The sequence below is a fragment of the Corvus kubaryi genome, unplaced genomic scaffold (assembly GCF_017639235.1).
Source record: "Corvus kubaryi isolate FWS band 111438036 unplaced genomic scaffold, C.kubaryi_AGA036_p1.0 129, whole genome shotgun sequence".
Lineage (NCBI taxonomy): Eukaryota > Metazoa > Chordata > Aves > Passeriformes > Corvidae > Corvus > Corvus kubaryi.
In genome coordinates this window covers 517,711-534,450 of record NW_024580664.1, presented here as the reverse complement: position 1 = coordinate 534,450, position 16,740 = coordinate 517,711, and the positions used below count along the sequence as shown (strand labels likewise).

General features: G+C 40.9%; 1 protein-coding gene across 3 annotated transcripts in view; it reads right to left on the bottom strand.

The window, feature by feature from the left end:
• Positions 1-735: 735 nt before the first annotated feature.
• CRADD (CASP2 and RIPK1 domain containing adaptor with death domain) overlaps positions 736-16,740 on the bottom strand; it is a 77,042-nt gene continuing 61,037 nt past the window's right edge. For all 3 annotated transcript variants that reach the window (XM_042025521.1, XM_042025530.1, XM_042025538.1), the window contains exon 3: positions 736-1,252. In XM_042025521.1, coding sequence (XP_041881455.1) covers positions 957-1,252 — 296 coding nt within the window. In that variant the 3' untranslated portion in view covers positions 736-956. The remainder of the gene's footprint in view (positions 1,253-16,740) is intronic.

Genomic DNA, 16,740 nt, shown 5'->3' with positions numbered 1-16,740 from the left:
GCTGGAGGGAAGCTGGAGGGAGAGCAGTGGGAAGTTAATATTGACCAGAAAGGACGTGCAAAATTCACTACCCTGTTGGGTGTGCAGTGCCTATGGATGCTTGACCACACCATGAAACAAGATTGCCCGGATACAGAGCACAGTTCAAAGACTCAGCAGGCAGCAGACTGTCTCTCAGTTAATTAGCAGGGACAAACACTGACAACTTAGGGGTTGTCTCCTTTTTTAGGCCACTTCTTGCTCAGTTTGCTTGGTTTTGCCTACTTCTGGTCACTTTTCTACTGTGTGTCTTCCCTGAGAATCCCCACCTGTGACATGGCATATGCACACAGGGCCTGTCTGCAGAAACCTACACCCATTAAATAATAATGGCACATACGTTCCTGCTACTTCCACTTAGGGTCTTTTTCAAAGGCAGACCAAGGTGGCAGCCAGCTATCCTAGCAAGAAACTGTATGTGCTGAAACTTGTATAAATGTGAAATTAGCCACCTGCAATAACTGTTGTAAAATTTTTAAATTAGTAACGGTGATTAGTCTCATTTCTTGCTGGGATATCAGGGAACTAGCATGAAACAGCAGTAAAAAGGTTCCTACATAGTCCAGAAAGTTAGTTAAACCAAGTCTTCCTCCTTTAGTGAAATCTAAAACCTTGCTGAACTCACTGCAGGCCCGCCTGCTTGCAAGAACTTTGTCACCCTATATCCCCACTGGAATAGCACAAAAGAGAACAGGAAAGAGTGATCCATTTTTTAATGCCTGCTAAAAATTAATCTGGCATGAAAAGAATTACAAGTCACAAGATGTCACAGAAAACTGGAATGTTTAAGCTTAATAAAATCACAGTTCCCAATCCCATTTTTTTCCAGTTTGAGGCGTCCAATCTTCAACATACATTTCCGTACTCTTTACTTAATTTACCGAAGTACATGGAAGCTCTGAATAAATAGCATGGCTTCACTCAAACATGTACTGTATCACAGAAGGATCCACTTCCTCTGCCATCAGACTGGCGTGCAGACTTTGGATCGTTGCTTTTTTCCCCAAACGCTGTTTCCAAAGGACAAATGCAGCTACGATCTGTGACTGCAGGTTGTGAGGGTGATTGACTTTACATCGATAGATGTCAGTATGGGACAAACCCAAGCACAGAACCACATGCTCCCATTCAGGTCCCAGCCTCCTCGCCAGCCTGTTCAACTGCTGATCTGTTGGTGATATCTTCAAAATGCACGGTGCAATTTCAGCTAAATCTGTAAAAGAGAAAAACAAAAAAGAGAAAGAAAAAGCATGTGTGTGTCACTAGCCAATGCTGCAAATATTAATGTGAGACCTTGACAAAGGAGGGAATAAACATAAGCAAAGCTGAGGTGAAAAAATTAATGAAACAAAGAAACAGAATATGTATTTCCCTAGAAAAAATAATTACATAATCAACCAGAAGATTAACCAGAGGAAAACTAATGCTCAGTGGACCATACTAGGGAGCCTTGTGGTTTTGGAGGTCAGTAATTCAGACATCAGGACTGTATACCAAAGCAAAGACTTCCAAAAGTAATTACAGATTTCAGGGTAACGAACAAGAAAGGTTTTCAGGGAACCCGTTTCCAGCAGCCATCATCCTCTGAAAATCAATGTGCTTGCACCAGTATGGTATAGTGACAAATGACAAATACTCCTATTTATTACTCCTATTCTGTGACTCCATTCATACACTTCAGAAATAACTTTGATTCTTTAGTTACTAGGTACTAGTCTATTTTTTTTTTCTGAGGGTTGTTCCCAGGAAATTCTTCTGTCTCCTAAAATGTTGCTTACCCTTTGTGCCCTGTCATATACAGCAAACTCATTTTGAGGAGACCAGCCTTGAGGGCTTTTCCTCTGTTTGAATTAATCCATAAGCATGGTTCAGGTGAACCCAAATGAACAGGGCATCAACACTGTTCACCAAGACAAATTATGCTTCCTTATCCCTCAGCCCAGTTCTTGTAACACTCCTGAAAACAGGCATGTATGTGCCACAGCTCCATTCATCTGAGCTCCTTGAAGATGTTTTCAGGAGAGTGCAAGGAGGTCCCATTTTTTCTCTGACATTTTTGCCTGACATTAAGTCCGCTAGCATTGTCCAAGTACCCAACAGAATGCCCTCTTCATCCAAAAAGATGTTTAACATTGAACTGGTACCTGAGGAGGACAGGATCAATACAACTACGAAAACAGCTTTCACAGGAAGCATTAAGGTAGCCGTAATTATCAGCAGTAAAAATCTTGTAGGGACTGAACCAAGTATTTCTTACGCACACAAATGATCTCTTTATGTGTTCCCTAGGATAATCTGATAATTTTAAAAAACCCCTCAAAGTATTCATACAAACAGTGCTATTAGCCTGTGAGAATGCAGTGCTATTCAAAAACATGCTGCATGGGATCCAGCTCACCTAACTACAGATAACACCCCCTGAACTAAATATGCTAGGATTAATTATTGCTAAGAAGAGAAATAGGCTCTTCTAAAATACAAACTCTCTCACCGGAAAAAAAAAGATGTCTAAAATAATCAGCTTAATTACCCCTCTAAACACGCACATTTCTCTCCACTGATTGTAAAAGGAGCACTGGACATAAGCTCAGATGTTGATGTTAATGCTGTAAACAGCCAGTGCCAGTGAAACGATTCTCTGCCTGTAAGTTCAAACCACCAGCCTTTAAAAAGGTGCAATTAGAAAAGCAGCATAAAATACCTACAAAGCATATTTGTTCTTCGATAGCCTTTGTGATCAAAAGCTGAAATGAAGAGCCAATGCAGTCTGCAATTGCTGCTCTACTTCTGTTGCTGAAAGTACTGCGACAAAACACAGGCAAAATATCCCCTTGAAAAATGCTGATGATAGTCTGTTGGTCTGAAGCAGCAGACTCCCTACAGAAATGCTGCTTTGCAAAATCTAATTTATAGCTCCAATATCATGCTCACAGTCTCCACTACAGCAGAACAGAAACACCAGAAAGCACCATTCCTTCATTTAATCAAAAGTAATTGTTTTTGCATAGAACACCCAGAGCCTGAAAACGTTTGTACAATTTCAGCCAAATAATACATAAGAACTATACAAAGCTGCTTTGAGTAAAGAGAAAATTGCTTTCTGAAAACTATTTAGGTCCCTTTGATCTTTCTGTCTCCAGACTGCCAAAGGAATCTGGGACAAGTGCTGGTTTGTGGATAGGGCAGAGGATGCACAACTTCTGAAGAAGGCTGAGTAATACCAGTGGGGCTGCCCTATGCAGTCACATCACACGTGATACCAGTTTCACAGGTAAGTCAGGACAAGGCAGTGTCTTTCATGAAGGCAAATACTGAAAATAAAATAAATATAGCTACACTGTGCTGTCACCAACAATACTTTTCAATATAAACCCTTTCCTTGGCTTATGGTCAGCTACTAAGCGTGTGCCCACAGCAGTGATACCTGCCAGCCTGGGCTTTTTGCTCTCATGCTGGAGTTTTTCTATGCCATGTCCACTAGCAGAATGATTTTATGATACTGAAATGTGATCAAGCAGGAAGGCCTAACAATAATACATGTCAGCTTGTCCATCCAGCCTTTCATATTAGGCAGGCTTTTTTACTACAACAAGTACCTTGCCTTCAGCCTGTTATCAGTCCTTTAATAAGGATCAGAATAAAACCCATCCAGGAGATCTTTTCATCTTACGCTACCATCTGATTCTAATATGGATGTGGAAAACTCTGGGACAGAAGCCAAATGTTAAATTTAATACAAAGGACTGTTATTTCAGTCCCATTTTATTTTCTGTGATAGCTCATTTTCAGCTCTGATACAGTCACTGAGCAAAATCTGAGATAAATATTACATGACAGGCAATGTTATTTAGAGGTGTAGAGAAACATTTACTGAGAGCTTTCAGTTATGACAAATGCAAAATCACAAAAAGATTTGGGTATGTTCTAGGATTAATGCCACTCTAATTTAATAAACATAATGGCATTTCAGGTGAAATAGAAATGAGTTCCCTGTGCTCATGCCCAGACTGCTTTGAATACATTGCAAAAACATTAAAGATACCTTTTTTCCAGCTATGTTTACTACAAACTCTCATTTATAATCTCCACTTGTCAGGAACTGCCTGAGGGAGGTAATGAGATTAGAGAAAAAGTTTCAATTATGCAGATCCTGCAGTTGCATTTGAAAGGTACTTTTAGGATACTGAGACCTCATTTTTGAAAAAAAATGGTGAAGTTTTTCTTGCTCTAGGTGGGTCCGATGAGTACCACTGTACAAGCTTTTGTTAAGCATACATTTCCACTTAGCAAAATGAGGACTGCACTGGTAAAAATGGGAAGAAGTGGGGCTTGGGGCACCACCAGAGGGTGTTGAGGGTTTCTCTGGAGAAGGCAATTTGTGCTGCTGTCACCTCCAGTGAGAACACCAAGTGAAACACTGTGTCTAGCTATGGACATGGTCTAGGCTGCAAGGTGCCAGGGCCACACGCTGCAGAGATTTAGAGGCTGGAGTGTCACTGCTCATGCTAAAGCCACTACAGCCCTGAGGAATGAAGAGCCGACAGCTTTGTGCTGAGGAGACAGCCAGCCTGGTGCAGAGCTTCTCTCCTGGGACCACCAGCCAGCTGGCTGGCATGGTTCTTGGGACCATGAAAATCTCCTTCCATAGGGCTGGAGATGGGAAGGAGACTCTCTACTCTGGTTGTGAAGCTGAAACTGACCCCAAGGAAGACCCGTGGCTCCTTCTATTCAAAGCTGTAGCACAAGGGAATGTGCTTCTCTCCATCTCCAACTCTCACTGGTGAAGGAAGCTCATCCACACTAAGCCTTTGTCCTAGTTGTTCCAGCTAAAAACCAGGAGATGTTGACAGCTTCTGGCCTGTGTGTACATTTGTACTTCCAGACCGTTGCACAAACCAGGAGTTACAGTGGTGCTGGTGAGTGTGGACAGGAAACAGAGCTGGATATAAATAGACAGTATCACAGATACAGACCAGACAAAACAGAGTCACCCAGATAACAGAAACACAAAAAACACATGGGGCAAAGATAGACAGTCATCGCTTTTGCATTTCTTTTTCATCAGAACCTCTCTAGCTTTAAGTAGGAGACCACAAGAAGGTCTTGGAAAAATCAGGGGGATGGAAAATAAACTCACCTCAGCTGTGTCCCACTTGGCACAAATGCCTGGATGTAAAATAAAGTCCACACAGGAGACAGCAGTAAAAAAGGCTGAAGCATATCTGGGTGACCTGCAAAGTACTCAGCTGATTCCTCAAAACTGCTGGAGCCCGAAGTGCCTTAAAATTTTGTCTAAAGGACCCTTCTCCATGTAAGTGTGACTTCTTTGTGCATGACCAAAAGCATTTGTTGGAGTTTCAGAGAGACTTCTTCCCTGTGAAGTCAATACATTTTAACACACACCCAACTTTCTGGCTTTTGCTCCCTGCTCTGTAAAAGGGACTTCGATGGAAATTGCACCTGAACACAAAGTGCTGAAAGAGTCTCAATGAGTTGCTGCTTAGTCCAACAAGAACAGTGCCACAGGCAGTTCAGGAGACAGTTGAGGAGTCAGGGATATATAATAGCCCATCTTCAAGCCCATCTAATCATCTAAATCTGTCTGTTGGGAAAGGTGTCTCTGCAGACTGGTCTCTGCTTCCAGCACTGCCTCTGTATTTTATCCATTTAAAGGACCATGTACATACTTGTTGGATGAGACAGAAGAAGCCCTGGTAGAGGAAATGGGAATCCAGGTATCTCTGAGCTGCACACTGTAATGCTGAGCTGCACAGACATATTCCTCCTGGTAAATAATTACAGCAAAAATTATAAAGATTTCCCTGGGAAGGATCAAGAATGCTTCCTAGCCTCCAGAACAGCACCTGCTTGAGAGAAAACTCTCCTGGGAATCAAGCAGTATGCTAAAATCAAGCATGCGAGAGCCCTTGGCATAAACAATGCTAGGAAAACACTCTAATTTTTATATAATCACATCAGAAACATGTAGGTGAGTCTGGTCTTCGGACTTTGCATTCCTAGAATGGGACTGTAAAGAGGAGTAACTGCTTGGGCATGCACCTGGCCTCAGCATCTCCTCCTGCTAGGTGTATGGAGTCCTTCAGCAATCTGGACTCAAGTCAATAACTGTTGTTCGCTTAACCCTCTTATCAGATCCTCATAATGATTTCTAAAGAGTTCAAAGCAAACATTTCAGAGTCCTCTTTAATCATCTTTTCTGGCATCTGGAGAACAGTTCTTCCCTGAGAAGTGCTAAAGTTAGATTAAGAGGTTCTACAAGCAGCAAACCAAAGAAGCCTCACTTCCTCCCAGGATGTGAATCCCACAGCTGACTTCAGGTCTTCTCCTGCTGCTTACCTGTTCCCAAGACACTCACTAAACTGCTCCTTTTTTCAATAGCAAATTGGCAGGCTTCTTGAAGTTGGACAAGAGGTTCAGAAGCTACTAAGGGTACGTGCATACACACAACACCCCACAGGAGAGGAGTGCATGGCCCTGGTTACTAGGGGAAATTAAACTAAAAGGGACCCTGAAGCTCCTCAGAACCATTGTGGCTAACATGCCATCAGTGGCATGTGGGGTAGTTCAGCTAAAGGAAAACATACATAATAATGCACCTAGTGTGAGGTTCTGCTTTGCTCCAGCCCCCTCAGAGAGCAGTGCACACTCAGCTAGCCTGAGCCACAGACCCAGCACTGGGTACAGAATGGGCATGGTTGGCAAGGCTGTGTGCTGTGTGTTTTGGCAGCTGTGCTATGTTCCAGAAAATATTTACTGACTGAATGTCACAATAGTAAACAACTTGCACATAAACAGGTATATTTGCTTTAGAGTAAAATCCCCTTGGCGTGAGCACAATGGTGAGAGTGTGTCATGAAGAAAAACAACACTTGGCAGATCAGGTTGGGACAGGCTTCCATGAGCAGCGAGGTGGGGTTGCAGAACCTGAACTGAAGGACAGTCCGTAACGCTCCCACTAATGAAGACACTGGAGATTTCTAGGAGCTGCAACCCCCCTGAGCTGCCAGAGATGCTGGATGAAAGGCACAGCAGAGAAGAAGCATTTTGAGGGATCACAGTAAGTGCTACAGATCATTGACGTTAAACAAAAGATTATGGTGGAGATCCTGGTGACAAGGATAGAATAAACAGAAGTTGTTGGGTAACTGCAGGGGATGGCTCGGCCTGATTTTTTAGAAAAGAAGATGGGAGGTTACAGTAGATCTCCATTTGTACAGCTGCTCTGCTGCTTTTTTGTTCAGCTGTTCTCTCCCAACACTGTCCTAACAGGTGAAACTGCAGGCAAATGCCTGTCCTCTTCCTACATCACATTCAAATTCATAAGCCAACTTGCAGCCATGAATGACGGGAGTGCCAGACAGGAAATTATCACACTGAATATACAACACTTGGCAGGTCTTCATGGAGTGTGCAGCACTTAGTCCCTCCTGTGCAAGTTAAAAATTATCATGAAGCATTATAAGGTTATTTCACTGCAGCAAACTTTAGGATCCAGTTTGGGATCTGCTTAAACACAGGAAACAAGTTCAATTTGCAAATCACTGAAAAAGAGTAAAACAGACTATCCAGAAACAAACCTCTACTATATAATTTGGATGTTATTTTTTAATCTTGTTGTCATTGTTGCTAATTAAACACCAGACTGATTCAAAGGCTGAGAAAGGAGCATTAGTATTTTGCAACAGTTCCAAATAATCATGCTCCAGAGAACATGGAAAAATATTTCTCTTCTAGGTATCAGCACATACATATCTTCTATGCATCTGCAAACAGCATGGATCACTCAGCCCATCCAGTCTACTCAAACCCACCAGGTCTACCTCCGGGTTTCAGTGGGTTTTAAAGAGTGCTTGACCAAGGAGCAAGAAAAATTGAACTGTACTATTTGCAGACAGATAGATACCTGACCTCATTAGAGATAACTTTCCATAGTTAAAGTTAATACACCCAGCTTAAATTCACTTACAGAAGAGTAAAATAACTTGGAGAAGTTGTATAGGCTTTTCCTGCTTTTAGCATGTGCGTAGCTGTTTCCCTGTCTCTCCTTTCAAAGGTGAGTGGTGAGTTACATGGGTAGCTGCGAGGTGGGAGGCTGTGATAGCTGTTCCACTTGTTCATGCTGGTTGCCTCCTTTGAAGGCTCCTGACTATCAACTACCAAAGAGATGCCCACCTCCTTCATCCCATTTTAGGCTACTGGAAGGCACCACTTGATGATGACTATGAAGCAAGAGCTGATCTCTGTTCTCTGCTTGGGAAATCCAGATTCTTCCTCCCACAGGGTTGACTCAGCTTGGGGAAATCCCAGTGATGGAAAACCTGCACCTTTGTAGGAACAATAGGTCCAATACCTTCTTAAGAATATATATCATCTTCCCTAAAGCAATCAATTCAAATCTTGGTCAGTCAAATACCCAAACTACAGAATGGAATCTGTACAGTAAGCACACTGAAAGAAAAACACCCAAAATCAAGCTTTAGAAAGCAGTATATTTTTTTCAGCTGACCATGTTACAGTAAAACAAATCTAACAGAGAATTCTATGCTTGTTTGAATAGTTATGCTTCACAGTTTCTGTAACTTGCTAACTTCTGATCTGATGAATGCAAATGCTATACAGAATTTGCATGAATAAAACCAACTTCTGTCAATTAGTGTTCATAAAACACTTACTTGTAAGCATACTTCTATTATGGCAATTTACATTCCAAGTATCTTAAATTATGAAAGGCACTAATCAAAACAAAAGAAAATATGAAATACATTTTTAAGACTGGCTGCATTCTTCCACATTGTGCTGGTTTTTTATGACTTGCACTAAAAGGTACGAAGTTCTCTGTCTTATTTTTAACAAATTGGAATCTACCATACATATGACAGCCAATATGCAGAATAAATTGTGACCATGATCCTTTGATAATCAAATCTATGGCAACTTTAAACAATCTCCCTGAAGTGAAGCACAATCCACCCAAGGTACCAAATTCAGCTTCTTCCTGTCAAAAGCTTGCTGGGACTCTGCATTAGTGGTGTAATTAAAAAGTACATATATCTTCATTTGTTGGCAGCTCTTCTCCTCTGTGAGCTCTAAAACATCACATTTTGTGACATTAAATACATTTTGGGTATTAGGGTAAGAAAAAAAGCGTAAAATTTTGTAAATCTACAGGCAGTTCAAGAACACAAACGTTTCTATTTTGGCTCAATACCAGCAGCGAATTCATATATTCTTTATCACTTGCTAATGACTGCTTAGTAGCTGCAGATGTGGAAGCAGACTGCTGAAACTGGAAACATAATCATTCAGATTTCATAACAAAAGTTTTCAGTTGTATTCCCACTATTCTGTTTCAGTAGCTACGCAGTTTTTTTGAACATTTTTTAATCTCTCTTACAGGATTTGTACCTCTACAGATCTCCGCTATACTGATAGTCTTCAGTACTAATCTATGTTAAACAGATTGACAGAGAAGTCTGTAAATGAATTAATTCTCTCTTCCATTTCCACCCTGTTCAAGCCATAGAGAGCAATCCCTGGGTTTAAGGAACTGAAAGAGATTGGGTTTTCATATCTTTGCTCACATTTTACTGGAAAGAACAGGGAGGAAGTTTCAGCAGTTAATAGTGTGGATGTTATTTTGTCTCCCATGTGAAAAAAATTAATTACAATCCCACACAGTATTTCTCTGCTGCTGCATACCATGAGACCAAATAATTAATTTCATAAATAAATGGTGGCTGCAGATGCATGCAAGGAAAAGAACACCTATGCAAAGTAAACACAAAACAACATACTAGAATGTCTACTCTCTTTTCAGGCAGGGTGACCCTACATTACAGGCACGATTGGACTTAATTATACTGTGGTTTTATATCTTTTTTTTATTTTCAGCAGCATTTTCTGTTGTTCTGGACACTGAAGTTGAAGTAAAATTTGCTTGATATTTCCTATTAATTTCTATATTGCTATACATAAGTGAGCTCACATAAGTGAGCAATATGCATGAGCACTGAAGCCAAAGCTAATGATGCCATCCTTGCAGTACACCTTTGGTATAAATGCATGAACAGGTTCAGCATGCAGCAATACACTAAGGAAAAGAGAAATATCTGCTCAATTGTTAGGTTCTGTGGAACATTCAAGCTTTTAGGAATTACTAGATAGCACAAAGACACCTGCTAGCCTGAAAGTAGAGATGAGAGTCTTTGTTTTACAGGCCAGCCATCATACCAACAGTCAACTCTATAAATAATGATGCAAAAATCAAATTCTGAAGTATGTCACTGCATTTCTATATACTTTTGAATGCTGTGCAGTTCCTAGTGAACTGAATGGTGTTTGATAATACAGCACTTTCAAACATTAATTATAGATCTGAAGCCCACAGAGCCGTAATTTCTTTTTGTCATGTTTCTTCTCCACGCTGTCACAAGCAATAATAAATGATCAGTGGGTGGTTGTGATGAACATAAAACACATTCATATTTGTCACAGACCTCTCATGGTATCATAGGAGGCAAATGTTTACCCATGTGGGTCAGGCAGCTCTGACACAGTAATTCACCCACTCTAAGTGAAAAACAAAGATAACTGGAGCAATTAATGATTGTTTTGTCAGTAAGGTGACAAACTCATCATGCAACTTTTGTCAGGGGATTGGAAGCTAACTTCTTTTGACAGACATTACTCGAATGCTTATTTCAAAAAGCCTGAGCTGTCTTTCAAAGAGCTGAGGCAAGTGTTAAGCCTGCTGCTCCTTTGCATGCAAGAATCAAAGCAGACTCCTTAGGCTTTTAATCTGCTGAGTACAATAAGTGAGTAAACTTTTTAAAATAGCCACTTTCCTATCAAGAAATCTTTCTAAAGGCTGCAGCATTTCAGCAATAAAATCATGTGCTTGAACTTTAGCTATCAATATTCCTTTCATGCAACAACAACGACACTGCCAGTATGAAGGATTGTTTTCTTTTAAAACAAAACTAATCATATGTGTTTCCCTTGCAGGATTTAAACCAAATATGACAATAAGCCATCTATTTAGCCTTGATAGAACTATTCATTCCTCTTCAAGATTTTTTTTTTTCTTCAGGTTGGCTCTTCTTTTTGCTTTGGCTCAAATCATTTGAAATATCAGAATCAAAGATCTGCACAACAGATGGAGCTCAGTTGTGAAGAATGCCTTTGGCTGGTGAGGATCTTTGCCTGGCAGGTGTCAAACCAAAATTAATACTGCACATATTATAGCGTAGTGAGACTGCGTTCCTTCCTGACCACAAACATGTATTAATAGAACAAGCCACGCAGAGCAAGCTAAAACAGTACTATCATTCTGCTGAATTCTCCACTGCTTGGCATTTTATTTAATCACTTACATCCATGCAAAAGGAGTAAACAAAATGCAACAGGTTAGTTTAGTGTCTCTTTACAGATATTTTGTATAGGTGTAAAAGACTTCACAAAATGCCGTAAGCAACATGGACTAAGACACCTCCTGGTTTCTTTTTTTCTTCCATTTTTTGCATCAGTGCTTTAAATGCTTATGAACTTTAGTAGACTTTCTGACATTTCAAAATCCACAAGAAAAAACAGGTAGTGGTACTAAAATACACTGCTCAGCTACCATCAGTTGCTATGCCTGCCTTGCCAAATGCAATTCAACAGCCTGAGTCAGAAGACAGAGCTTTCCATAGGTGCCAGGAAGGAGGGCTTCAGGTGGCATCACCTGCTTCTTCCCATTTTCAAATGAGTGGGAGGCTTAGCATCACAACCAACCCTCTTAAGTGCCAAGTCACTTGAAGATACGCAAGAAACCAATCTGGAACCTCATGGCTGGTTTCACAGATCCATACTGTCCAACAGCAATGTTAGCTATCCAGTAGGGCAGTAATTCTACAAGGTCACAGCTGCAAGAGTTTTAATTCTCTGTAAAGCAAATGTGAGAATGTTTTTGTGTGTGTTTGTGTGTATACATACACACACATAATTTTTCAAAATCTTAATTAAAATATATGAAAGTCTCAGATATATGCAAGTCAAATTCATTCCCTTTTTTCTATTTCATTTCCACAAATTCAGGTTAGGGATCTGTCACCTGACCCTGGTAGGAAAAGGGTGAAAAGGGAGTGTGGGTGAAGTAATTTCTGAAACCGAGGTCCTAACTCAGAGAGCACTTCAGAGCAGCACGGGTTGAATGAGCACTTCTTTCCCCCGAGCCAGCAGTGACACAACAGCCCGCGCCATGTGCTCAGCGGCGTGGCTCGTGGCTGCCCTGTGACACGACACGCTGATCCGCTGCAGTCATTAGAGATCCCAGGACAGAACGGAAAGTAAGGAGATGACTCACAGCTGCAACCACGCACTTGAAGGCTGAGGACCCAATTAATCTTCTACTCACTCAGGAACAGCATTTTGCCAAAGCAACTGAAGTAAGTTCAAAATCAAACAAGCTATTAGCAAACATTCGTATTACTTCGGCTATTTGTAGAACATTTATGCTAGTATTAGTGGGACGATTCATATACAAAACCTAAACATCTGAAAAAATATTTTGCTTAAACAATTAATTTTCGTGTCTCATGCATAGAGAATGTTTTCCCTCATAGTTTTGTAGTCTACTAGCTGCCAGACTTTGATCCAGAATTGAAATTTCAGTAATTTTGGCTTTTGTACCTAACGAATCAGAAATAAAAATGTTTTAACACCAGAATGAAAAGGCTGGAAGATTGACAGACCATAAAAGATTTGTTTTACTTGGTTTGGGATTTTTACACAGGTATGTCTAATCTAAGTAAGACTGAAACAAAACCAAAAAGCAAAACAAAAACTAGACAAATTTCCTCTGTCCCAGAGATGCAGAAGTACAAGTGCTGTTTGTGTCCCTGAAGGAGCCAAACCTGAAATCCTGCTACAAACAAGAGAGAAGGGCTGTTATTTCCTTGACAACTGTTCCCGACATCACAGCAACTTCCTAGAGGTAACAAAGGAAAACTAATCTTAAAAAAAGGATTTTTCCTTTGCTTAAGCAAACATCTTTTCAGTTCTACAAACTCAGAAACAAAGAAATCAAGAGGCTTTTTTCATAATGCTGAATATTTTAGCACCAGAACTGTAAACATCAACATCTTTTCCTTCCTTCCTGCCTTCCTTCCTGCTTTCCTCAGATATAGCCATTATGCATTGTTTGACTTTATTAAAGAAATCAAACACACCTTGAAATGAACTTTCTAACTGATTTTGGGGTTAGATAGGGTGAAGTATTTTGACCTTCACATTCAACACGTTACCTAATTTCGTGTGTGTGCCCCTCAGAGAAGAGGTGAATGACCTGGTGCTGCGAGGTTAACACATTCTGCAGAAGTGACCTCAGATTTCCCTTGCGGAAATGCACCACACCACATCGGTGTATGAAAACCCAGCCATGCTGAGTACAAACCACACAGTGCCCATCTACCTAACCGGGCCTTCCACCTGCACTTTAGTGGGTGGAAATATCCTAATGACAGAGGGTTCACGTGCAAGTTTACAAGCACCAAGTGCAGAAGACAGATGAAAATTTGGCTGCAATTCTTTGGTGTTCTCTGGTCTTGGGAGATTCAAGCTTTCTAAGTCTGTTATGGAGCCTAGGAGTTGTATGCTAAAGTCACAAGACTGACCTATTTAAGTAACTTTATTCAGTTCTGTTGATTGAAAATGGGGGTTTCTTATCTACTCAAAAGAGGTTGACAAAAGCATGAAGGTACTGCAACATCTCAGGCTTTTCAAGACCTGCTATTTACTAGGCATTACTTAATGATATTTATACTGTATTTGAAACATTTGAGAACTTCAGGCACCCCATGAAAAATCCTTGCTTGAGACATCTTGGCATTTATAGAAGTATAAAGGTTTTGACTTCCAAAATTGCCAAGTAAATGGGAATAGCCAAGCTGAAAACTGTAAAGAGCCTTACTGTTTTCAGGAAGCTCTGTGCAGGCAGATTATGAGACTTGGGACAAGAATCCTTGGATCACCTCAAGAAGCCACGTCTCCTTTTTAAATAATCCAGGTCTAAAGCATTTGACAAAGAGACTCAACAGACCCCTTCTGTAAACCAAGCAAGGAAAGTAGAAGCCATTTTTAATACGGGTCTTTGTGTCATGCAAGTATTTCCACATGAAAGTAGAGAAACTCAGTCAACCAAAGATGCCTGTGTCTGTAAGTAAGGCAGGAGCACAGCTTTTACAGGGAGCAAAAGTCTGTTTGGAACAGCTGAACAAAAGCTTGATGAAGGAACTTCAAACAACATAGAAAATTGTCTCAGATACATAACTGGAAAAAAAAGTGTAGCTCTATAAACCCACAGAATGCTATTTTAAAGACAGTTTCATTAAGAAACACAGCTTGAGAATATCTATCAAATAAGATCAGGGCTATATGCAGGGACAGCAGGAGGCAGCTGAAGCAATCTGCAGCACAGCTCTAATGCTCACCAGTCTCTGACCCCGAGTAAAAAGATAATTACTGCATGAATGTGCACATTAGAGCAATCCAGAAAGCCCAGGAAAATACAGGTTGGTCTACAGCTCTGTATGTCCCATCCAATATACTTTCTTAGACTGACAACACAGCTGTGGCTTTAATTTTGAAGTCCACATTTTTCTATGGGAATCATTAAATACAACATACTTGTCCTGTTCAGCAGAAAAACAAATCCATCTCTATTTTTTTATTCCTCCGAAACCTTAATTCAATTGTGCAACATTTGCTTTAGTAACATATTTGAAGATGTTTTAGATATGACCTCATTTTTATACAGCATCCCAGTCTTTCCAGGAACTCTGAACCAACAGCCTCCTAGCCTTTCTTGTATCTGAACTACTTGATTTTATAGCTTCCACACTATACTGTCTGGACACTCCCCGTGCGACTGGGAGGGGAGATGTTGTGCTAAATACAAACATTTAGGGAGGGGAGTTTGCAATCTCAGGCATGGGTTGTGAAAAAGGCTTTTTATATATTAGGTTATGTACACAGAGTTTGCCATCATTATGTTCAAATAACTCCAAAGAGCTCGGCCTACACAGGTGAAAAAAGAAGAGCACCAGAGGAGCCAACAGCCCAGCATCTCACCTGCTCTGGATTTCCTACTCATGACCACAGCTCTGAAAGGTGCCCATCTTCAGATGCTGATGGAGCCCTGCATCACCTCTGCAGATTTAATCAGACAAGCTAATTGACCAGGTCTAAGAGAGGTAAATAATAGATTGTCCCAAATAATCTTGAGTAAGGAACTGAGCATACTGGAATATGGAAATCCACTAAGGCACTGATATAAAAAGGGAGCAGACAACCAAAGGAGGCAGTTGCTATTTGTGCTGAAATGTTATGGAAACAAATAGGCACATATCTGCACCTCACCTCTATTCTCCTGGTTGCTTCACATGGAATTTTAAGGCATTGGGTTTAATACGGAAAAACATACCTTTGATTCAAATTCTGATGTCTGCATTTACACAGTGATAGTTTTTCCAGGACAGTTCACAATGTAGATTCCTTTTGGTCTCTTAGCACTGACTTAGTCTATTCCCACTTTCTGCCACCTTCTCGATCTCTCTTCTCTTCCCTGCCTCATCTTGCAATTGCTGGAGAACTCTGGAGCTGGGACAAGGTGCTACCACCATGTCCATCCACCACAGAAAGGCAGCTGGTCGGCTGCCCAACCCATGCTGGGCAGACATGCAGCACTCCCACTGGATATGTGGACTTGTCTGTCAAAGGTATGTTGCAAGTTTTTCCATGACAAAAACACCCTCCTACTCTCAAAAAATGCCTTTTTTGTTTTTCTTTTTCTCTTCCTTCTCCAACTTTTTCTCTCCTTCCCCCACTTTTTGAGCAGGAAGGAGAGTGACAGGGAGAATAATGATTTCCTCAGCTTCTGTTGGAAAAAACCCACAAAAATTTTCCACCAAGAGTGAATTTTTTTCTGGTTTCTTTTGTTTGTTTGTTTTTTCTCAGTGAGGTTCAGAAGCCATATTTTAAATTTAAAATTTCCTAAATAAGGGTCCAGTTAATACTGTCATTTGGTGTGGAAGGTAGCAGAGATCTAGTACCTCTGTTTCACTGAGCACAGATCCCAGCTGTAAGTGTGGAAAGAGGTCAATTTGAATTTTTCTCTTCAGCTGCATCTTTTCAAACCTCTTTTCAGGGTTTCTGTTGTATAAATCAAACCCCACAGCCCAGCATGGATGCACAGCTTGTCATGCTTTCCTTCTGCCAGTTGGCTCTGCACTTCCCAGTGTTAATTCCCACTGCCTCCACATGTTAGAGAAGGAGGGAGGAAAGCACTGGTCAGCGAGGAGAGGACCCAAGCAGCCAAAAGCTACAGCGGCCTTCCCATGCATGGAGGGAGCATCACAGATGGGTGCAGCTAGTAAAGGAGAAGAAAAAGGCACTGAGGCCACTGATTTTCCAATGGCATTGATGGGCAGGGGTCTGAGCAGGTCTGGGACCCTTCAGTCACTGATGAGAACAGAGTGTGTGTATGCACTACACACTGTCTTGGTGTCAACTCAGGAGTCAACCTTGTTTAACATGTGCTTTGTCTGAGCAGATGGCAAAGCATGATGGCTGCTGGGTAAAGATTTTGCTGCCAAATCAGCCCCCAGCTGTTTTCAAAAATAGACTGCTGCTCTCTTTACCAAT